General features: G+C 41.6%; 1 protein-coding gene across 1 annotated transcript in view; it reads right to left on the bottom strand.

Moving 5' to 3' along the window:
* Nucleotides 1–3,464: 3,464 nt before the first annotated feature.
* Nucleotides 3,465–25,060, bottom strand: part of LOC126267118 (ADP,ATP carrier protein 2-like) — a 34,836-nt gene continuing 13,240 nt past the window's right edge. The window contains exons 2-4 of the mRNA XM_049972032.1: nt 21,999–22,260; nt 18,825–19,059; nt 3,465–4,203 (exon numbers count right to left, since the gene is read on the bottom strand). Of these exons, the coding sequence (XP_049827989.1) occupies nt 3,958–4,203; nt 18,825–19,059; nt 21,999–22,260 (743 nt within the window). The 3' untranslated portion in view covers nt 3,465–3,957. The remainder of the gene's footprint in view (nt 4,204–18,824; nt 19,060–21,998; nt 22,261–25,060) is intronic.

The raw sequence follows: 25,060 nt of genomic DNA, 5'->3' as shown, positions 1-25,060 counted from the left end.
AGGACACTTAGCAGATGCAACAAGTCCACTAAAGAGACAGCTTACACTACACTCGTTCGTCCTCTGTTAGAATATTGCTGCGCGGTGTGGGATCCTTACCAGGTGGGATTGACGGAGGACATCGAAAGGGTGCAAAAAAGGGCAGCTCGTTTTGTATTATCGCGTTATAGGGGAGAGAGTGTGGCAGATATGATACACGAGTTGGGATGGAAGTCATTACAGCATAGACGTTTTTCGTCGCGGCGAGACCTTTTTACGAAATTTCAGTCACCAACTTTCTCTTCCGAATGCGAAAATATTTTGTTGAGCCCAACCTACATAGGTAGGAATGATCATCAAAATAAAATAAGAGAAATCAGAGCTCGAACAGAAAGGTTTAGGTGTTCGTTTTTCCCGCTCGCTGTTCGGGAGTGGAATAGTAGAGAGATAGTATGATTGTGGTTCGATGAACCCTCTGCCAAGCACTTAAATGTGAATTGCAGAGTAGTCATGTAGATGCATTAGCAGGTATCGCATGACTTTTGTCACCTCAGTCTATTAAATGCAGCTATGGTGAAAATGAATATAAGAACAATTCGTAGCCCCATAATAATTAGAAAATCTCTGCCTACTGGCCATACAGTTAACTACGAGTCATAAATTCGTGAGTACATCCTCACCTCCTCAAAGAAACACACATACGTAGAAGATGTATTTGAAGTGTGCATGAGAAAATCAGTCATCTCCACAGTTGCCTTTGGTTGTCAAGACGTTATGGGTGGCGTGTACGGCATCTGAACCTAAGCAAGGTGTATTAGGAAGCCGAGTTGGGAGAGCTTAACAACTAATGTGGCACTCTTCGCGAATAAATGCTGTGTAGAGGGGGGGATGGAGAGTGCCAGGTTCCTGTTTGGGAGCAGCACAAGCACGTTATTTCGGTGGCTGCGCTCCCCGGGCTGCCTCGTGCTAAACGCGGCCCTGACGTCATACCTTTACTAGGTCTCTGAGTGATCTCTAGCGCATTAGACGTGGCGACAGGGGGGAAAATTATGTAACTGCACTCTATGAATGGACTTCCAAGGTCGAACCAAAGGCGCACGCCACACTTGGCTAGCTCCGTAACGCCGATGAACTGATACTTCCGAACGACATTTACTCTTAGCTTTGGCGTGCTTAGCCTGGGAATGTTCGTCACATTACGCAAGCGAGCCTCCGAGTGGCCTCTTTGGCATTGTTCCGTAACACAGCATTGTGAAGTAATATGCCACTAGACTACTCAGCATGCTAACAGCAAAGCAACGGCTGTTTGTTGGTACCAAATGTGGATGGAATACCTGTCTTTTCTTTTTTCTAACCCTGTATGTATTGCAATACCGCGAAAAACTACTTTTCTACGCTACTCAAGGCGCTAATGACAACTCCGTAGCCCGCTACTTTTGAAATGACTAGTAATACATTTGTTTTTGCTTCTCGGTTCTCTCCAACTGGTGTTTTCAAGAACTAATAAAATGCTCGAGACCAAGTTCTAATTGTTTAATAGTTAAATCTGTCGTTCATTTTTTGGGTTTTAACTAGCAGACAAAACTGACTTGTGAATTTTTTGGGTTTTAACTAGCAGACAAAACTGACTTGTGAACGTAGCGCTATCAACTTCGCTCATACACCAGCTGTTGCAGCTTCTAGTTATGTTACTGTCGGAGCCGCATACCTGTTGCTTACCAATTCGTGAAAACTAAGAAAAATGAAGTAAGAGCAAGCTGTTGAAGTGTTCAAGGAAAGCACTTTAAGGCCACCTGCTCCAGCTTTATAGCCAGTTAAAATGTGCCTTGGCCTCTTGATTCACTATTTCTTTTTCCTCTTCATCTGTCTGTCGTCAAGTTGGAACTGAAGTCGCGGAAAACGTCCAAAACAATAATTTGTTGAACAAATTCTCGAGTGCTTCTTCTTGGTGCTCGATTCAGGAATTTGTAGATTATAATAAAAATTGTGTATGAAGCAGCCTGTACAAAATAGGAGACGAATATATCAAAAAATATAATGATTTTGTTTTTGTGAGTCATTAGATCTGTGTTGTGTTTACAATAAGCTTATGTTTCAGTGTGCATGTTTTCTCTTTAGCTGTGTCTCCTTGTGAAAAACTATGGACACTTGGTTCTTTACAGGCAAGTCGCTTGATTTCAGGATTCTGGGAGACCTTTCAGGGCTTCGTGTGGCGGACTCTTGCAGAGTGAATACGATTTAATTTGTTTATTAAGAATAAGGATGGAGGATTTAAATCAGGATTGCTATCGTAAGTGCGAATAATTTGTTCCGTACTTTATAACGTAGGAAACTGTGACGGTATAACAAAAGAGAGACCCTGTTTTCAAATATTATGCATAAAGAAAACTTCTTAAGCTATTATGCGGCGAGTGTAAACTAAAGGGGTTTATAATTGTCTGTTTTTACTGGATCGTTAACTCCGACAGAGAAAGCATGAATATGTTGTGTCGTGAAGCCACTGGGAAGATTCATTTTCATGTATCCTTTTCTTTCTGGTATTTAGTATCCTCAGAAAATTGCAAATGGATATTCATTATTCATAATGGAATACAGCATAGTTTGGTCTTTAGCAAGACAACCTGCTTGGTATAAGCCTTACCATTAAAATTAGAGAAAAGTCGATGGGTCAGTTAATTATAACATATTAGACACATAACTTTTATGTAATATACGGCTTCGAATGATTCACTGGTAATTTTTTTAAAGTGCAGTTTGGAACATCTGTTCAGAACGACTATGATGAACTCGTTTACGTCGATCGGCGTATCCTCTGAAACATGTAAACAGATGTCGGAATTATGCACATGGGTTTTCTGTAACCGTGTGCCACATTCACATCAACGGAAAATCTGTCTATAATTCAGCTCTGCAAAACAAAGAAGTATTGAAATGAAATTATCGTCTGGGGTCGTTAGACCACCTGGCTCAAGTCTTTTTATTGACACCATTTCGGCGATCTGCGCTTCGAAGAAGATGATTTGAAGGTATTAAGAGCTATTGTATGTGAGAACTTTACCACTGTGTAAGTTTTGAGAGGTAGCATATGTGCCAAGTGTCGACACAAGTTTGGAACTGTGTAACCTGAAACAACTGGATTTTCAGTAGAGGAGAAACAGTCCATCTCCTTAATTATTTCGCGTAAAAGTTCTATATTTGTAATTTGCGCATTATGTTGCCATCCGTGATCAAGCGTCCAGTTCGAAAGGAATTTCCATTGGCATTGTCGTTGCTTTTTCTTTGACTCAGTTGTACATAATAGTTGTGTAATTTTCCCAAAGTTACTCTTGAAACAAACCTGTTATAGTGATTTCACCTCAGTAAGGTAACAAATACTTAGCCAGCCGCTGAAATGAGAGTGGCGCCAGCTTTTGTCTCCATACTGCAGACTCTTTTCGCCGGTGCTGAAAAATAATTGATGATTGTTGTCAGTCACAAGACAAACATCGTGTTTATAGTTATTTTATTTTTACGTATGTTGGTGGCTGATGACAGTATGTGTATAAATATGTTGCGAAACGCTGCGATCTTGTCTTTCAACTATTTGCTGAAGGGATGATCCTCTCCTATAAAAAGAAAATGCTAACCTAGGAACTAATCGGAACATGTTTTTTGTAACGGAAACTGGCTGCTTTAGACACCTTTGAATAACTCGTGGACCAGCGATAACAAATACGTACCTCCCCGACCAGTCAAACAGTTTATTTGATGAGCGCGAGTCGGGAGTGTCTGTATGTGTGTGTACTTCTACCCTTCAGTTGGAATTTTACGTTGAAGACCCCCCTCCCCCTAGATCCCTGCAAGTGGACGCGGCGCCGCAGACTTCGCCCCTCGCTTCGACTGGGAGTGCGACGCCCCGTCCGGCCCGGCTTTCGGCTGTCGGCAGTGGTCCCGCCCGCTGCCTTGCAACTACGAGGAAAGCGGCTACGCTGACGCTGCTTAGAACAGGAAGTTCTTGATCTCGTCGTAGAGGACGAGCACGAGCGCGCCACCCGTGCCTCGCAGGACGTTGGAGAAGGCGCCCTTGAAGAAGGCCTTGCCGCCCTCAGTCTTGTAGATGACCGCCCAGCAGTGCATCGTGTTCTTGTAGACGATGTCCGCCTTGGCACGTCCGGACTGCATCATCATCCGCCGTCGCACGGTGTCGAATGGGTACGAAATGATACCCGCACCTGTCGTCACCGTCTGAAAAACGAGTAAAAGGGATTCTGTGTAAAGGCTCGCTTTGATGGAGAGCAAAAAAAGAGCGTGCCAGTTACTGGCGCAGATTATCTGCATTGATATATGTCAGCATTTGTTATACGTATCTCCTGTTAATGCTCTACAGCAGGGCTTCCCAACCTTTTCAGCTGGCGGACCCCTTCTTCAGTCGAAAATCCTTGGCGGACCCCTAGTCAGTCAAGAGCACAGTAACTTTAAATTTCAGAGCTAAGCCCATGGGAACTGAAAGCTTCTCAATGCAAGTGCCATGGTCCCAATGACCCCCCTTCCCCCCCCCCCCCCCCCTCCCTGTAGTATCAATAGTCTTTGGTTTAGAGATGAATGAAAACAACTTCAAATTAACGATCCAATTTGAATTCCCACTGTATCCAGACACTTACAAGTGGATTTACTCCCTTTGTTCAACACACTATTGCCTGATTAAAATTACTTGCTAATTGAAATTTCACACAATGGAGCTGTCTTCCTCCAAGAGCAATCAACGTCACGTCTAAACTGTTCGCTGTTGACAAGCTGCCGCTTATGGTCTGTTCACTTCCACTATTTGGCTACTGTTGTGTAAGGAGCATGCATATTTCGTAACAGTTGTGTGTGTGTGTGTGATTTTCCGTGAACTCCGAAGAAAAATGTTCAAATGTACGTAAAGACTTCCTTTGGTCGTCCTCCCTCCTCATTCATTTCAACTGGAAACTTCCCTTGTTGTGAAGGCGATGGAGAAACTGCACCCTTTTTCAATTATACTGACTTCAGTCACCAATCCATGTTAGAAGTAATAAACTGGTCAAAAATCGACTTATGAAATAGGTAGTGCACTGACAAAGCAAGTTTAACATTTAATGATACCTGGGGCCGCAAACGTGCCAGCGAGCGCTGTGATTGGTCGATAAACCTCGCTCTGCGCATGCGTAAAAGGTTTCAGCGCATCTAGCGCCGTGAGCCGGCGCACGAACGACCCCCGTATTGTTGCGAAACAGTCGATCAGAGGAGCCGCATTCTCCGGCACTAAACTGTGTATGCGTTTCTCACTTACAAACAGCAAAGGCTGCTTGGGGATACGACCTGAAGTAAAAGTACACATGTTTTTCACACGAAAACAAATAGTGATGAATTTGATTTTCACATTTTTATTCAATAATTTTACTCATTATTTTACACGATTTGGTGAAAGGTGACCGCGGACCCCCTAGAAAGAGCCGGCTGACCCCTAAGGGGTCCGCGGACCACACGTTGGGAAGCCCTACTCTACAGGATAAAACCGAATACCATCTACAAAATTTCAGGGCTTGTGAAGGGATATTTTCTGAGTGTAATGGTGTTATGGATACTTGGTTTACTGTAGCTCGCTGCAGAGTAATAGTGTAATTATGATATATTCGTTTTTTTTTGCCCCAGTTGTCTTTGTTTCTGTCAAAATACCTTCGCAACAGTGCGAAATTCTTTAATATGCAATAACCAAAAACACAACCACTCATGTAAAACAAGTACAGTTTTATCACAGTGTGTTTAATTTGTTCTGTCAATGTACTCTTACAACGTAGTACGTGACACATGCCGAACTGTTCCCTTAAACCTTGTACACACCTAGCGACAAATCGACACGTGTCGTGGGACAAATTTCGTGCCTGTTCAGCGACATTTTTCTCGTGTTCTGCGGCCGTCGCAATACAAAAGTTGTAAGTCTCAGGTTCCCCAACGAGATGGGGAACATGCGACAATACTACGCTACTCATACTGATCAGCCAAAACATTATGACCACTGCCCACCGCGACGTTGGATGCTGCCTGATGGCGGTGTTGGCACTGACGCGGTAACCTCCTATGAGGGAGATGAAGATACACTCTCAATTAAGTAAGTACGTTTTTTTTTATTTCACAATTTACCCCAGTACGCTACACAGACTTTTACCTGTACTGTAATAATATATTGTTATACATAAGTATCATTTCTGATTCTGAGTAAAAGTTATGTGTATACATATTCAGTAAATTAGCCTTCCCTCACCCGCATATTAATAGAACATGTTACATACGTATAGATGATTTTGTACCGGCATTGTTGTTGATCTGATCTTTGCCGTGTGGTCCCACTTGTAACCTGTTCTTTTAACATTTGCCGATTTCTGTAGTGCACTGACTCAGAAGTTGTGAAGGCGCGATTTTGTATAGGGATTGTCACGTTACAATGTATCGGGACACACAGTGAAGAATTCCATCAGTCTGCCGTGCTGCTTCCGCAGCTGCAGCATTCCTAACAACCAGGTCCATGTGAGTATCGACCGGAGCCTCGTAAACTAGGTTCTTCGTATGCCCCAAAAAGATTGGCGTGTTAATGTTGTCTTTCTTGGCGAAAATGGTCAATGAAGATGACTACCACGACCAATCCATTGTCGCCCAAACTGTCTTCATTGCGGTAACTGAATGGAACCATTTTGTGTCGGAACTGGATAACAGCGCATATCGTTGACTTTTACATTGTTGTGTATATATTTTCAGTGCAGTAGAGGAACGAACATAAGAATGTAGTAAGAAATCAAGCCACATGTAATTAGCCTGTAACGATCCATCAGAGACTAAAAGGTCCCTTATACCAGACTGCTCAGGAAATATCTGTGAACAACCTCCTAAATTTTGTCGGTGGAGTTCATTTTTGATTGGAACTAAAGTAACTAATAGCATCTCTACATGATGTTTGGTTCAGTCCCCAAAAGGGTTAACTGTTAGGAATGGGTGATGAGACCTCTGTAAAGTTTAGGCACATAGGAGCGTCCAAATGCTGGGATATGGTGAGAAGAATACTTGGCTGATAACTGTTTCGTCTGCTATCTTAAACGCTGCATAGTTTTTTAATTTTTTTATAGTGAACAATATTCACAGCTGTACATAAGTTTTGCGGTAACCAGTGTAAATTATTTCGTGATTTTAGGTAGTTTCCTTGTAAGAGGTGCTCGTAGATGCAGTTTCGATCAGTAGCATTTTATATGATGTGACGATCTATTTCCTCCTCTAAATAATCTATCAGATAGCAGACAAGTTGCATTCGCTAAGGCCATATTTTCAGTATTTATAATGAAATGGTCGGCGCTGCGTATGATAGCTCACCGTGATTTGCCTCTTTCCTGTCTCACTTAAAAATAAACTCAGCCCGAACAAGACACGAATGCCCAACGGTACCGACCGGCCGCCGTGTCATCCTCCACCTCACTGAATGCGGATATAAAGGGGTCAGCACACCGCTTTCCCGGCCGTATCTCAGTTTACGAGACCGGAGCCGCTACTTTTCAATCAAGTAGCTCCTCAGTTTGCCTCACAAGCACCCGACTTGTCAACAGCGCTCGGCATACCGGGTGGTCGCCCATCTAAGAGCTATCCCAGCCCTACAGGCCTTAACTTTGGTGATCTGACGGGAACCGGTGTTGCCACTGCGGCAAGGCCGCTGAACTTTCCCTCTCACATAGGTATCACTATAGTTTTTACTTCTCTAGTCACACGACACAATAGAGACGAAACTAAACTGTTCGCATTACTGAAGAGCTAGGTATCTTGACGTATTAGTGCACGACTGTTTCTCGACTTTGAAATGAGTCTACTCTGTTCTATCAAAATCTGTCAATTCGTGGCAATCAACCAGTAGCGTACCTCCCTTTTATCAGTTCTTGTACACGGTTTGCGGCGAGCAAGGTCATGCCTGTAACAAAGTGCTCGTCCTCTGCAACCGAACACCAAGATGACTGATTTTATTCAAAGTTATCATAACGCAAGGACACAGTTCAAAATCGGTAAACAGTCACGCAATAACACGCCACAACGAATAGCTTCTGGTGCGTGTTCTCGCCCGTCTTTTGAGTCAAGTAGTATCTTGTATTACTTTAAATACTTACTTTCCTCTTTGGACTTTCCGCTACTTTGTAGATCGCACCAGATTTTCAATTATTCATATTACAGATGTATTAGTTTTAGAAGTACTAGACTAAAACACAACATTATTGTAAAGAGGTCGTATTTACCACAGTCATTCACGAAGAAGATATGTGCCCCAGGATAAATACTTCGAACTCAGCTCATTGCGCAGGCGGATTATTATTTTGTTTAATTCCAGACTGCGACTTCTAGTCTGACACAACCTATTTATCTTAGAAAGGCTAAAGATCGACCGCGGCGTAGTGAAAACCGTTTTTTCCTGACCCTTGTGCAAAAGTCCAGTGATAGAACATACGGCAAAGGACTTCGTATTATCGTGTGTTACTTGAAACTGGTTTACCGAATTCCATAAATTCATACAAAATGAAGTGCTGAAGCTTACCCCTAAATTCAGAACAATCTGAGAAAATACATGAAATTTGGTATTCCCTATAACTTTCAGTACTTTGTAAGTAAGACAAATGCTGTTCCCTACCGTTATTCGCTTTTGCGCACGATCTTGTATTATAACATTGAATTTTCCACAGTCGAAAAGAGACAATAACATAATCCCTCCATGCCTTATTAAGTGCACTAGACATGACTCGAACAGTGCGAAAAACATTCTTGACACTGGCATTTATGTCGATGACAGACATGATGTTAGACACTTTTAATGGTTCTATCTCATTTTTTTCTGATAAATTGAGTTTGTAATCGTATTATTACGTTTTAGCATCTTCTCGTAAATTTAGTACTTCGTAGAATACTCAAGAGATGCACGTTAAGTTTGTGGCTCATTATCAGTATAACGCAGTACATATCGAACTACTGCAAAAAGACTTGGTAGTGCTCTTCATTAACAACTTCCGCCTCTTACAAATACAGAGACTAAGTAAATGTTTTCGCGCAAGACAGTTACCCAACGCAGTGTGGCTGCCACAGTTGGCAGCAACGCTGCACTTTGTCACGCTCTCAGTCGACCTCCATTTGTCCCCAGTACGAACGTCACAGGAGTACCCTCATTGCAAATGCTGTTGGCTCTCCAGTGAGTCCAGCAGAACAGTACAAGCTCTGTACATTAGCCGTGCGTTTTAATAAATGTTGTGCTGATTTTCATAAATCCTTCCGCCGTTCACGACACAGTACTACACACATGTACATCAGTGAAATAAGAACTGCTCTGACTGCTGTCTCGCTCTATCTTTTAATGGAGGTGATTGCTGTATATATTCGTGGAAAAAGAATGGCGTTGTTTTGTGCAATAATAGCTGTGTATCGGTGAAAACAGATAACGTTTGTCATAATAGTGCAGGGATCATTTTCTAGTCTTTCTTGGAATAATATCCTTGGCATATCACACGATTTAGAAACTGTGGCAGATTCTCTAGAGTTCAGTGGGGCAATATACTGAGTAGTGGAATTCTACTGTAACGGAGAGCTCTGGCGACACACCAATAAACGGTTTAGGAGCGGTGTAAGTACCTGTAAGGAAACCTCCTAGAAAGATTTTACTGCTACGTTTGAAACGCGTAGATTGTGTTAGCTAATGGTACAAGGCTTATGAGCCACGATAGTTAGAACCAATAATACTTGTAACTATACGCTTAACAGAACGAGAAAGTGGTGTGCAACTGTAGTTTCATAACTACATTAATAACGAACTTAAGCAATAGATCACCATGCCCGACAAATCAATTAACTACAATTAAAATACTGGTAAGTATTAACACTTGGACCTTGCCTCCACGCGGAAAGAGTTCTATTTCAATTGAGTCATTAAAATACAGGAGGACGGAACAACTCGTGTCAGAATTGTGTGCAGTATGACCATTGTGACTTTTGGTATTGGACTAGAGCAGCGCCGATATGCCAGAAATGGCGCACCTGTCCACACGTAGTCTTTTTCGAGTGTGCATGCTGTTTCATCCCGCTGTCTTCTAATCACTTCAATTGCTCTCTGATAACGAGTGAGGAAATAATGTATGAAAACACAGCGACTTCTAATATGGGGACGACGACTCTGTACGTACTGTATTTGTTAAACTAATACATATGGTCACAAGCAAAATGCTTACCTGTTGCGGATGTGCTGCTCATAATTATCTGTTAAGCGGTAATGTTTCTTCGGGGAATTGTGTTTTTGTAGCAACAGATTCGTTAACTTCGAAACATCGATAGTATACAAATGCAGAATTTTACGAGTAAATGTCCTTGATGGGTGGTAGAATAGACGTAATTCCGCATTTTAAAGTTATTTTTCTTCCGTTTTCCCTGTTCAAGCAAGGGAAGACAGTGAGAACTGACTTCGGCTCCCCATATTCTGGTGTTTCCCACTTAGAAGTTCTCTGGCCGGTGTACTGAGTGCGCTGTATGTTACGTCATATTATGTTACTTCTCATTAAGTCAACGGAGAGAATTGAGAGAGTCGAACGGACAGTGATTGCTGTTCACAGGAACAAACACGTAAGGTCGCACTTTCTGTCGCTAGTGTTCATAAAAATGTTACACGTACGACACTGTAATTACAGTTTCAGATATGGACGTATTCTGTATCAGATCATAATCCAAGGAAAATTATTTTCGTTGTTTAAAGCAGGTCAACAGGATTTACTGAATCAGGCCGCTTAAAGCTCCCAACCTTCATGCTGTCAAACACTCATGAGTCAAAATAGTATGACAACCCGTGCAGATACTTCATAACAATGTTTCATAACAATGCTTACGTTGCACACAGCTGTCATGTTGTCTTCGCCGGCCGCTGTGGTCTCGCGGTTCTAGGCGCGCAGTCCGGAACCGTGCGACTGCTACGGACGCAGGTTCGAATCCTGCGTCGGGCATGGATGTGTGTGATGTCCTTAGCTTAGTTAGGCTTAAGTAGTTCTAAGTTCTAGGGGACTGATGACCACAGCAGTTGAGTCCCATAGTGCTCAGAGCCATTTGAACCATGTTGTCTTCGATTACTACTGCGGGCCCCATGGAAACCCAGGTGAATATCCACCGTAGCATAACACTGCAACTACTAGCCCACGTCGGAGGCGCGGTGCATGTTTCGACCAGCCGTCCTCCTGAAGTAACAAGAAGCGTGGTTCATCTGACCAGGTGCCTAGTCTCGATTGATCCACAGTATAATCTCGACGATCGCGTGCCTACTGGTATCGTAACTGACGATGTCATTAGAGGAGCGTGGGAACACGTAGGGTTTGTCTGCTGGGGAGCCCAATGTACGCTGAGTGGTTTGCTTCGAAACTCTTGTGCCTGCGCCAGCATTGCACTCTGTCATGAGATCGCTGGTTATCCTAGTTTACGGATCGAGAAAACCTCCTCAACATTGCGGTGTGAGAAGAAGATTTCGTAGAAGTTGACAGTCACGCAGAGGAGAGAAGCATCATGCGTATCTATGTGGTGCGAGAAAAGGATTTTGTAGAATCTAACGATCGAGGAGACGGGTGACTTTACAGCCAACTGTGAGGCACGAGAAAAAGGTTGCAACAGAGGTTGACACTCACGCAGACAGGAATGACGTCACACGCAGTAATGTGGTGCGAGATGTGGACTGTATGGAACTGGGCTGTTATCGTAAGCCACGTATAAATCTGTCGGTTGATGGTTCACTAAATACCTACATTTTAGAAAACAGTAAATATGAAGAGAAGAAAGAACAAAAGAAACAAGGAGCTGACGGGAAAGGACAACAGATGCGGTAGTGTGGAAGGAAATTAGAAGAGTTCAGTATTCCAGGTGATGGTTAGACTGGTTGAGTATGTAATGAAGACAGAAAAGAAGAAAAAGAGTGTATCCACAATAAACAAAGAATTAAAGCTTCGAATACTTTTTACTGGAGAAGAAGACATAGAGTTTGAGGATGATGGGTCTAAAAGAGAAGACACGACAACAAAAGACAAGAAACAGGAAGAAGAAGAAAATAGCATTGACGTGGGAAATACAAACATGAGCATGAATACTAAGAATGACTGGAGGAGTATGAAGAGTTCAGAAAGGAGGAAGGAAGGTGGAAAGAAGAGGAAAAGGTGTGAGGGCACAATGAAGAAGGAGGAAACGCAGAAGAGGAAGAAAAGGCGATAAATATCGAAGAAGTAGAAGGTTTGTGGGGAAAGGAGGAAGAATTTTGGGAGGAGGAAAAGAAGAAAACAGATAGTAGCAGACAAGAGGAACCGACGAATGAAAAGGATGAGAATGTCTTCATAAAAGGTGGAAGGAGGAAAGATAGTATTGTTGGTGTTACTGGTGGGTAAGAAAGTGGGAATGTCAATATGAAGAGCGAAAACGCCCCAATATGTGTTAGAGAAGAAGAGAACGACAGAAACGTATGTAGACCGGAGAGTGAAGAGAGCGAGCAAGATGATTTCTGGATGGAAGAATGTTCTATTAAACAAAAAGAAGCAAAGAGAGAAGGCAAAGAAGAGGAGAAGCAGTTGGGGGCTTTTGTTAGAGATTTTGTAAATCCGAAAAGGTATAATTTAGATGGTACACAGCACACTAAATTAGCTAGAGTGTGCACTCTGAGACTCTTATTAATAACGAAGAAAGTACTAGCAAAAATAACGAAAATGTATCTGTCAGATAAGCTAGAAGAAGGGGAAGGTAGAAGCATTTTAGAAATTGCTCAATGTCAAGAGAAGTGACTTAAGTCTAAGCTAAGTGTCAGCCACTGGATAAAAAGGTAGGATGTGTCAGCTACGTTCCTCAATCGGAAGGCTGTTTACTAGGAGAAGATCCTATGGAGGAAGAAGTTCATGGTGAATATGTTTTTTATATTTCTATATGAGAGAATTCACCGAACTAACATTTGAGAGCGGAATAAATGTGATCAGTGAGATCGAAGAGGACGTTACAGTTAGTAGACGCAGCGTGACCCTATGTTGATTTTGGAGACGATGGGATAGCGTTGTCGATGGCAAGATGAGTGGTGTATCTGTCGGACTGAAGCGCCAGATTATAGCACAGAGTTTCAAATGAATGCAGGGGCGTAGCATGTCATCGGTGATCAACGTGTTTGTGGGCCGCGAGTTTTAACGGCTGAAGAATGACAACACTATTTACAACCGTGGAGGCGGGCTATGAACTGTCAGAAGCAGGCGTGTTACAGCGCCAACATAGCTGTATGGTTGGCTGTGGAATTAGTGCATTTATGAATGAGTGTCAGTAGCAATTGTTTGTAATATTTAATTACAGAACACGTAACCTGTGTTAAAAATGGAAGACGGTGACAGTTGAAAGGATAGATCGGAGAATAGCTTGAGAGTAAACGGTAATGGAACTCTGGTAGCGTTCATGGTATTCAGAGAGTTGATAAACTGAACACGCGAACAGCAATTTGGACAGTGACCATGAACGGAGCATTACACCACACCGGTGTTGATGTCGCGGAACGTGAAATTTGCAATGAGAGAAACATTCTTGTGTTTTAAATTGTTGTGGTGTCGGCGGTAGTGTAGAACTGTTTGATGTACGCGACATGGAGTTTGTGGTTCTTTATTGAACACGAGGAGAGTGGGTGTGTTAAAAGGTAGCTAGATTAGAGGAACAAGAGCTGAAGAGTTGAAATGTTTTCCTGGGGAAGATTCGAGGACAAGCCTTAAGATTAGAAGAGATTCGGAAGAACTTTGAAGAAATTATTAACCTCAAGAGTTCATGGTACTGCCAGGGAAGGACCACGTGTTAACGAACTGTAGTTCTTGACTGAACTGTATATACGGACAATAAAAAATTTTACGTGTCATTCGAACTGGCAACATAATTAGACCTATCAATCAATTTGTGAGGCCGTTGTACGAACTTTCCATGAAATGACTTTACCAATAAATGTGCACGTCACCAACAAATTCACCCGATCAGGCGTGTGTTATTTGCTACAGTAATATTTTATCTTCTCTGAAACCAGACAGCAAATTCCGTTCAGCAGTTCACTGGAGTCATTTGATTGATTTTGCATAAATTTGGTGAATGGCATGTTCAGGAGGAAGATTTTGACTACTTTGAGTATTCGATATATTTTATTCTAAAATGGGCGACGAGGAACTTTATTTGCGGTGATATGACCTTCAACTACTACAACGAAAGAGCAGCAAATTTCACACATTCTTTCTGCCGCAGTAATTGGTGACGCCAGTAAAGCGAGATTACATTGCCAAACAATAACAGATTCATCACGCGTGAAGAACCATCCACTGTAGAACTTATAAAAACATCGCCATTAATTTTTGAAGTGGAAATTGCTGTTAATGCATTAGACATTACGAAATGATTGTTTTCTACGATAAATAAATAATGCAATCAATTAACTGTTAAACGAGAGAATAGATAATGAAAGGTATCGAAGACAAAATTAGCCTAAATGCTTGATCTGATACAGCTAGGACTGATGGTTTACTCGTAGGCCAAAATTGCGCTAATCAGTAAATAAGTTTAGTTAAAACCATACCTAATGGAGAGGTGAATTTGGATTTGTAAACAATAAATGGACGTTACTCATCATAATTTTGAAATTATAGTAGCGTTTTTTAACTATAAACATGAATGGCTTTACTGCTAAATTTCAGGAACAAAGTACTCGCTAGCAGATCAGGAATATAAAACAAATTCAATAATTAACAGAATCATTTAAGTAACAGTAACACCCGACATAGTGGATTTTTTGTTTCTTCGTACATGCATAGTCTTAATGCCGATGTTCTCATATGATTAAAGTTAACTACAAATGCCGGCCTTGTGGCCGAGCGGTTCTAGGCGCTTCAGTCCGGAACCGTGCTGCTGCTACGGTTGCAGGTTCGAATCCTGCCTCGGGCATGGTTGTGTGTGATGTCCTTAGGTTAGTTAGGTTTAAGTAGTTCTAAGTCTAGGGGACTGATGACCTCAGATGTTAAGTCCCATAGTGCTTAGAGCCATTTTAACCATTTAACTACAAATTTTCCAACATTCTTGTAGAGTGTTTGTGGATATGACTGAGAGTATGAATTCTAAAGATGTCGCAAAAACTTTTGAAGATGCAGCTTACTCAAATATGTCAGATTGTTAAAAGAGAAAGTAACAGTGGCTTTGGCGAATGGTACAGATTAGACATTGGTGATAGTACTAAAGATGTCGCACAAGGTTAAGCTGGTATAGCGGAAAGGATTAAATTCATTACTATGCTGTTTCATGCTGCAACTTTAATAACCAATAAGATAACCTTAAATATTCGAGACGATAGCTTAACATTTTAGAACGTACCCCTCATAAATAATTTGTTGACATTGGTAGGAAATTTGTAGTAAGGTGTAATGGGATCAAAATGCGGAGGTCATCGGCCCCTAAACTTACGCACTACTTAACCTAACTTAAAGTAACTTACCCTATGGACAGCACACACACGCCTTAGACCGCGCGGCTTGTCGTTGGTCAGATCATTCGCTTCCACAAACTTATCATTTGTAGTGAATACTCTTTATCTTCCAGAGATTGTGCCTCTTTGAATTTAAGGTATGTATTGCTCTCAAACGATACCACAAATAATTCATCATGACGTAAATATGATCGTGTTCGATGCAAGTTGAACTATTTGGAATGACTTGTACGTCCCCGTGTACGTATACACTACGAATCACTACAAAGCAGAGGATACTATATATTGTGCCTTATATTAAGGCCTCTACCCGTTCATTTTGCGAATAGAGCGTCGGGAAAGTGAGTGGTCACACGGCTCAATGAAGTTGTTATTAGTCTGATTTTATCTGCGGCCGGTCCCCCTGAGTAGCTATGGGATCAGCGCGGCAGATTGCGAACTTGAAGGGGCTCGGCGTCGATTCCCGGCCGGGTCGGAGATTTTTCCCCGCTCGGTGACTGGTTGTTGTGTTGTCCTTGCATCTGTGTCGTCGTTATTGACACGAAAGATGTCTCAAACACATTATCATACATATTTCCACTATTGAAATGGCTGCATAGGGCCGAACCGAAAGTCGATAAACTGAAAAGTAAAAATAAAAAAGTATGCTGCCGGGAGGCTTCAAACTTTATGTCACAGAATAGGGTATTAATGACGTTAATCACCGTTTAGGATGAGACGTGGGTGTACAACCCAGTAGAATAAAAACAATACGAATATGGCACCAAAAAGCTCTAGAATCTTGACGGTAGCCAACCATTAATTTTCTTTCATTCAAAGTGTATTTAATACTATTTTTCTGTGGCATTGAGAGGGAACAGGAAATTATTTTACAAACCGCGTCGTTAAAGAAAGGAACCTCTTATATATAGAAAATACCGGGTTCACGTCATTACTTAACAGTAAAGATCTACACCCAGATAGTACACAAAATACAACAAAATCGCAGTTATTGAAGACTTTTATATGAAACTTCTAGTCACATTAGAACTATTTCGCGATCAGAGGTACACTCGTCTATCATCGCGTTTCGTAGCCAATGAACAGATCGTTTCTCGTATTATTAAAATGGTCATTACATTTCGAATAGAACTCTCTTATTGAAGACAATGTTGCTTTCTTTGATGACACTGATTTTATCTAGAAAAATGTGACCTGGTTGAAGAAGTCTCACTTGCCCAGCTCGCGTGACTTACAAAAGTGAACGATTTGATTCGGCAAACTTTAATTACCATCTTCAAATCCTTAATATACATCATTTTAGTGGCATGGTATGTAGTGCACTGTCACATGATCCTGAAAACATTGGAACTTAACTCGCTGGAGTAGACGCATTAATGTCACGTCATACATCAAATGATTAAACTGTACATGTGGTAAACATTCTAAAAGATGATGTTAAAAATGACGTCTGTATACAAAATGTATTTCAACACCAACTTTTATGAATGTTGACGTATGACGCAGCACTAATGTGTCTGCTCCAGCGAGTTAAGTTACTATGTATGCAGGACTAGATGACAGTGGACTTCATATAGTGGCACTAAATTGATGTACGTTAAGTGTTTGAAGATGGTAGTTAAAATTTACCGAAAGTACTCCTACACATTTGTAAGTCACGCGATCTGAGTATATAAAACTTCTTCAACCAGAACGTAATTTTTTTCATAACAAGAGATCGCGCTCGTGCCGACGATGTCAGGTAACCATAACTTATTTTATCATTTATTCTTATATTGTCGTACAAAAATACTGTACTTCGCCCAATGCATGTCTTATTCCTCGCTCATACGGCAGTGCTAAACAAACCAGAACGCTCGAATAACACGAAGGTCGTCATGGTGTTTGGTGTGATTATAAACGACTGTTAGAGGCATATAAATTTTGTACCTTTAGCTATTTTCGAAGCTACTGATCATCATAGAGAATCCCCCGACTAACAAGAACAAGACAGTTTCGACAAGCCAAGTTACTGATCGAAGTCCACTGGAGTAAGTTGAAGTTATCTGAAGTGCTAAAGACGTTTACTACAACGAAAATTATGGACGAGACATCTATCCTCTTCTTGTTGTTCACTATACTTCTCAAACATTGTTCATAAGACTTATGATAATTATGAACGTGTTCCAGAACGTATGCAAGCTAATTGGTAGTGCAGGTTGGTTTTGCTGCTCTTTATCTTCACCTCACCGTGCTTCTATCACTGTCTCCCGTAACCCCCCCTCCCCCCCCCCCCCCTACTCCACTCAGGAAGGAATACAGTAGCTTATTATAAGTTCACTTATTACTTCTTCTATACTTATTACAAATTAAAGTCCGGTCGCAGCACTTTTCTAGCGGTGTGTGAAGGATAATCCCAGAAACTGCTGTATGGCTTTTGATGCGGTTTTCGGTATTAAATAGACTGATTTACGAGGTGGGTTTTTGTACAAAAGTCATTACTCGACGCCGGAAAAGTCGTCCGGCCGTGGAGACTTATTGCTACGCATGCGAATGTGGGGCAGGTCGCTAGGTATACAGGACCTCAGAAACAGTCTGAAAAGCTTGTAAAGGGTGTTGCAGCGTAGGTTGTGCTGAGTAGCAGTTGTTAAGAAAAAATCGATGCGTTGCGCTGTTTCAGAATTAATTACCATTGAAGTTAGCCAATCAGCCCGTTTCGAGCGTATATTCAAGCGCCTGTCAGGGACGATGTCGCCAAACGTGTTCTTTGTTTGGTTTCCTAAAACCGAACAAGAGAGCGACAGAAAAACTGGACATGGGACGGCAGTAAATATCGAACCCGAGCCAAAGGCTGAGCCGTCTCGTGTGCCATCATCTACACTATGATAACAACTGACACCAATATTTCATTTGGCAGGCCGTTTGAATCTACTCGAGCAACGGCATGTTTGCCTAACTTCGATGCTAATTAGCTGGTAAATGGCGCCATGTGTCACATTTGCTTCTAAACAATTATTTCTCAGCACAACCTAACCTTAAAACCCTTACAAGCTTTGCAGACTGTTTCTGACCACCCTGCATGTTATATACAAGACTTACAGTTGGAATTCATTAGTTTTTAAAATCCGTAGTATATTGCATTTGTTCCTAGTGCGTCGCAAGATACTAGTAATCTATTGTAGATCTCCTGAAGCCTGTATCGAGAGTAAGACGTACTTGTACTCGAATGTATGACAAGAGTATCTCGAATGTTATCAAAACAAATAATTAGCTGAAGAATAACGATAAGAGTAACGAACAAAAGAGCTGATGAAAAAGAAAAAAAAACATGTTAACCATAAAAGAAACAGTAGCGCTGAAGTACCTGCGCAATGGCCCACGAGATGAGGAAGGGTGTGTTCTTTGGGTTTGGCAGGTAGCCTTTGGCGGTGTCGAAGAAGCCGAAGTAGGAGGCGCGGTAGATGATGATACCCTGGACGGAGACTCCGAACCCTCTGTACAGGCCAGTCATACCGTCAGACTTGAAGATCTTGGCGATGCAGTTGCCCAGGCCGGTGAACTCGCGCTCATGGCCCGCTTTGCCGACGTCGGCCGCTAGCCTGCAATCACAACACAATGAAATATAGTTTCGTACCAGAGACGGCTCAATAACACAATTCAGAGAAGTACTTGCTGGTGTTTATGATTGTACACCTATTGTGAGCTTGACAGTATCAGAGCATAGCAAAAAGAAAACGTTAGGATCATAGCCGGACTGAAGTACGTTTAGAGAGGGTTTGTGCCGTTACTGAGACTGTTTAGTTAGTTTTTTAAAACGCAATGCAAGAAAATATAAATTGTTAGTCTGTTTGAATTGCACTTTGAGAAAATACAAGTTATTTGGTATATTGGTGTTGTGTTGTGTTACAACTCTGCATACCTCATAACAACTCGGCGTACCTCATATCGGTTTTCACTGTCTCGAATATAATCCTCAGTCTGTGTCTTTGGTTGTAATTATTAATAAACGCAGGAGCTTGTTTTGACTTGGACATACTGCTTAGAAATGAATGTAACCTTGGCTTGAAAATGGCTGTCTTTTGTCTGTTCTCTTTTTAGTGCAGGAGCTCATTTGCAAAGAGAGCTTTAGAACCTTAGCGTGCGTTCATTTCAAGTACTTTTTCTTTCATTTCTTGCAACTCTTCTTCTTCATTCTTTCTGGTCGAGGAAACATATGGTTCACAGATTATAATAATTAATACCTTCTTGACTTCGCCGTTGTTCTGTATCTGATTTGTTTCTCCTTTTATCCTACAATCTTACTGTACTACCTCGTCCAATCTAAGTTTCAGGTTCTAACATTTATTTGTGATGTTAAGAATATTTTGCATTACTTTTCATCGTCCCTCACAACTTAAACTGAGGATCTTTTAATACTGATATCTTAATCGACCACAGAAATATGCAGCTGTCCTATGAAAAAAACCTGCGTGAAAATGACATGGGCAAAGTAAAAATTACAGATAATCCAGTTGTCTCATCCGAATAATTGAACCGGTACTTCACAGTACCTACAGCCATAATTTAACCATTAACTAAACAGAGACTCGTTGATTACTTCTTGGGGGTAAACGTAGCCACGAAGAATACTCTCCAAATCAAGTTACTTGCAATATCGTCAAAAAGCCCTCGTGCGTATCACGTCAGCGTCTACTGGATATACGATGGCATCACAGTCCCAATGATGAGGCTTATTATTGAATCACTTACTGCACGGTATAACAGATAAATCTTCAACACTCCTTAGCCACAAGTGTTTTCCGTGAGGTCTGGAAACAAGAACTAGTTAAGTTACCCTCTGATTACCGACCTATCTGGATTATTCCTACACTGTCGAAGGCATTATCAAGCGTCTCCCGGAATTCGATGTTAGATGCTATACTTTTTTCATTGTATGTTCAGGATGTATCATCAATTTTATCCTAAGACGAATACCATGGCTTCGCTGATGGCATCCAGTTGTATCTAAATACAAAACCAACAAATCTGAAAACAGCTATCGTGAATCTTAATACCGATCTTTGTGCACTATCCAGATGGACACCCGATACAGGAGTAAAGCTCAAGCCACCCAAAACCAAGCGCTACTGTTTGGTCATTATAGGCTCATTAGCCCGAAATATCAATACCTAATATCTTTAACCATAAATGGGAGGAATATCAACACCTCTCCTTCAGCAAAGTGTGTAGGACTAATAATAGATGAACATTTAAATTGGTCTGAGCATATAACTGCAGTATGCAAGAAAGTATCAGCATCTCCCCACCTCCTATAAAAATATAAAACGCTCTTCCCTCTTGACCTGAAAAAGAAATGTGTACAATCACTTATATTTCCAATTATTTATTACAGCGATGTTATCCTGTTATGAATGCCCAAGTTCGTTATATCTCGTATGTTCGACTACTTGATCATGTTTCACCATGATATGCACACTTCCTGGCTGCATGCAGACAAGTGCAGATATTTCCTTACCATTTGTCTTTCTTACTGTCTTATCACCGTACACTGTCACCTACAACTCTCCTCGACCTGAATGTGCTCTTGTCTCAATAACATGGCAGAAACACACGTTTCCATCAGAGCAAAATCCTTCAGCAACCCGGCTCTGGAATAACCTCCCACATCATGTTAGACAACTGAATAACATCTCCAGTTTCAAAAGAGAGTTAATGACTTGTCTCCTAAAGCAATAATAATGATTACCATTGTTTCTGTGCGGACTCGTTACTCCTGCATGTACATCTTTCCAACCAGATCTTCTTCATTTTCCAGTGTTCTTAGCTGGTGCTGTCTCCTTGAATTTCCTTTCATCAGAACTCGCTTAGTACGAGCAGTATTAACTTTATTAGTTCATAGTCAGTATTATTTTCTCACATTATCACTACAGACAGTCATATCGTTTTAATACCATTTGTCATACTAGAATTATTACTTCTTAGTTAATTATGATGTAAAAAATGGTACTGTCTGTGTGAAACCCTGCTTGATGTGAGAGATCAGATCAGGTGAAATAAATAATTTAATTAAATATAAAAGTACTTTGCTCTTCGTTTCAGATAGTTTAGATCGTGTTTTGGATTAATAAAAATCGTTCGACAGTAGCATTTTTCCCCTCTGTCCCCTACTTAGGATACTGTACGCCTGTGTCGTGACTCCCTAACAAGCGTATTGGAGAATCAGTTTTCAGTAGCATTGTCCTTCGGTCACTGAAAGCGTCTGCTAACCTGTAGTTCATTACTTCCAGTACAACTGTGTGGTTTGGAGTGACAGTGGAGAGTAACGTCTGACTGTGTCGCTTGATTGTATAATACACGAAAGTCATTTATCTAGTTATTTTTCCAGCAAAGCACAACATTATGAAGCAACTCATCCCCACCCCGTCCCTATCCCCTTTCCACTTGTCCATCAGTTCCTTCCGTTATTAGTTTTTTTGAACAATAAAAACGCGCCACAATTGAGAGGTATTATGTTCAGTGCTTTGGTATCAGAACGGACCTTGTCCTGGCGAAGTCTAGAGGATAGACGAAGCACAGTGAAGTGGCTCCGGCTGCACCACCAGACGCCAAGTTGCCCAAGAAGTAGCGCCAGAATTGTGTGCTCTTGTCGACACCACCAAGGAAGATCTGCTTGTACTTGTCCTTGAATGCGAAGTTCAGCGCTTGCGTGGGGAAGTATCGGATGACGTTGGCCATGTTACCGCGCCAGTATGCCAGCACGCCCTGCTCGCGCGGGATGCGCACGAAGCAATCGATGATACCTGCAAAGCACACATATTAGACACTTACTGCATGCAAACGGAGTAAAGCGCAAGTTCCACAGTTGTGTCAATGCAAATCGTAGTGAAATTTTTAATGTTTCAGAGCACATGAAATGAGATTCGCTGTGCAACTAATTCTTGTGTCTTACGAATATATACGTTTTAGAAGCTTGTCTGCCTTCGAATGAAATTTGTGACGACTGATGTAGTTCGCACAACAGAGACCCAGTCACAGCTCGCTTTCGCGCAGCAGCTCGTACAATATCAGTCTATGATCACAATACTTTTCTTTGCCGTGAACTATGTGTACACGGCAAAAAAACGTGGTATGTGTCTTATACTGGTTTGTGGTAAGTGACATTGCCAAATAATAATATGTATTGCGTTAAGCACGATAATAAGGCTTATTTTTTCTGAAAATATTTTGTGTGCTGTACAACACGATCACGTGAAGTATTTTGAATTTGAAATGTCACTTTCTGCAGTGGAGTGTGATTGTTCCTGGCAGAGTAATACCGTTTGCAGAACGGTGACTTGAATTTCATGTTCACGGTCAATGCTCTGCCGTCTGAACCGTACGACCACGCCTAGCGTTTCGAGCTAAATCACCGAGTAAGGTGGAGCAGTGGTTAGCACACTGGACTCGCATCGGGAAGACGACGGTTCAAACCCGCGTCCGGCCATCCAGATTTAGGTTTTTCTTGATTTCCCTAAATCGCTCCAGGAAAATGGCGGGATGGTACCTTTGGAAGTTCACGGCCGATTTACTTCTCCATCCTTGATACATTTCAAGCTTGTGCTCCGTCTCTGATGACCTCGATGTCGACGGGACGTTAAACCCAATCTTCTTTCCTTCGAGCTAAAACAGTAAGCCGACAGTCTTAACTTCCAGATTCCTTCGCCTGGGGCGTCACTCCGTCAAGGTATGTAGAATTCCCCTTCTGAAATTTTGGCCGCAATGCGTGCTCAGATGGCTCAAATCTAAAAGCACTGCCGTCTAAGCGCAATATTCACCCCTGCGTCAAAGCCCTACACAATTTTAATCAATTAAGAAAGAGTGTAAATATTTATTCATCAGGAAGGTAGCCAAATAAAACATGTACTGGCAGTATATGTAAATATGAATCATCTAAAGTGCTTTGCTAGACATACACAGTCTTATCAAACGAAGAGGTACGTCAGAAGCCCTCCGAAACAGCGATGTTTAAGGTAAAGACTAAACGGAAGCACCCTTGCTAGACCACCTCGCATTTTTAGGTTTTACTCTAAATTCAGTCTGCCAAATGACGATTAGTTTGTATAAATGTTACAGTGGGCTCTTCTGCGTGCCTGTAATTGTTTGAATTTCGCCTTCCATTTTATTTGGGATGGTGTTCCTTACGCATGTAGCAATGCCTGCTGCCAGTATGTCACCTTTAAGGTTCTGTATACGTTGCATTTTTGTCTGTCTTTTACGTCCCCTGGGGAAGGAAGAAGCTGTTCTTTTGGACAACTATACTGATACATAGAGAGCTTTAAAAACTCCTGCTTATGAGAGTCATACCGAAGGCCTACTTTTGCAGTCGACACTGTCCACTGCATGTACAGGACGTGGTTGGCGCTAGGCGTCCTGCGTACATAGAGATCTTCATCTGCGGTGTGTAACTGTTTGGGACCTTTCATTTCACACAGCTTTGTGTCTACATATGATGGAAGACGCCTGGCATTGGATTTTAAGAGGACATCGATTGTGTCTTCGACGGTGAATTCGTTTCTTCTATGTGTGACAATTACGTCTTTGTTGCTCTGTGGCTATTCTGTAAAGAAAAACTGTAACCTCGGTTTACCATTGCTGTTACAATGAGGAATTGATCATAGTTATCAAATTATACATAAATTCGTAACATTTCATTTTATCTGGATAAGAATGCGAGATGAAAGCCAAAGTTACAAAAAACAGTGTTGCTTTTAAGTTCAGTGTTAGTGGTATGCTGTGTGATTGTCACAAAGATTAAATATCTGTGAAATTCGTTACGAATAAGTTGTCATTTGTATGGGTACATACAGTCAACTGTAGGAAGTACTGTTCAAGAGTTTTGGAATCTTAAGTGATCGGATTAAAAGAAGAAATCCAAAGAATTCAGACGCTTGATGCTTCATTTGTAGACCGTTTCCGCCGGTACAAACGTATTATAAAGACACCCAGCCATGTTACATAGACACCATATAGAGATCCATTATGTTCTTTGCACAAAACGCTGTTAGGGAAGTCCAAAGAAACTGCAAGTCTGGAGGATCGTAGAGGAAGTGCTGTATGAACACGGAGAAACCTGTACATTTTCCCCTCAATCCATTCGAAAATGGCTCTGAGCACTATGGGACTTAACATCTGTGGTCATCAGTCCCCTAGAACTTAGAACTACTAACCTAAGGACATCACACACATCCATGCCCGAGGCAGGATTCGAACCTGCGACCGTAGCAGTCGCGCGGTTCCGGACTGAGCGCCTAGAACCGCTAGACCACCGCGGCCGGCAATCCATTCGAGACTGGAGTAGATAAGGAGGGAGCAATAATGTTGCAAATCACCGTCGATAGTGCACTTTAACATGACTTACGGATGTAACGTTAACGAAATTACAAGTAATGCCTTCCCATTGTATCTTGCTCACAGTTGCGAAATTATTATCATTCGTCCTTGATGACCTGTAGGAACTTTTTTCGATTATTATTGCTTTGTATATTTTAATTATCTTCTTCTTCTTTGGTCTTTCCTCATTAAAATGTGAGAGTGGCCAAAGTGATGAAATGTGCTTGACTC

This window comes from Schistocerca gregaria, chromosome 4, assembly GCF_023897955.1.
Source record: "Schistocerca gregaria isolate iqSchGreg1 chromosome 4, iqSchGreg1.2, whole genome shotgun sequence".
Taxonomy (NCBI): domain Eukaryota; kingdom Metazoa; phylum Arthropoda; class Insecta; order Orthoptera; family Acrididae; genus Schistocerca; species Schistocerca gregaria.
The sequence above is the reverse complement of the archived record's forward strand: the minus strand, read 5'-3'. Positions and strand labels throughout refer to the sequence as shown.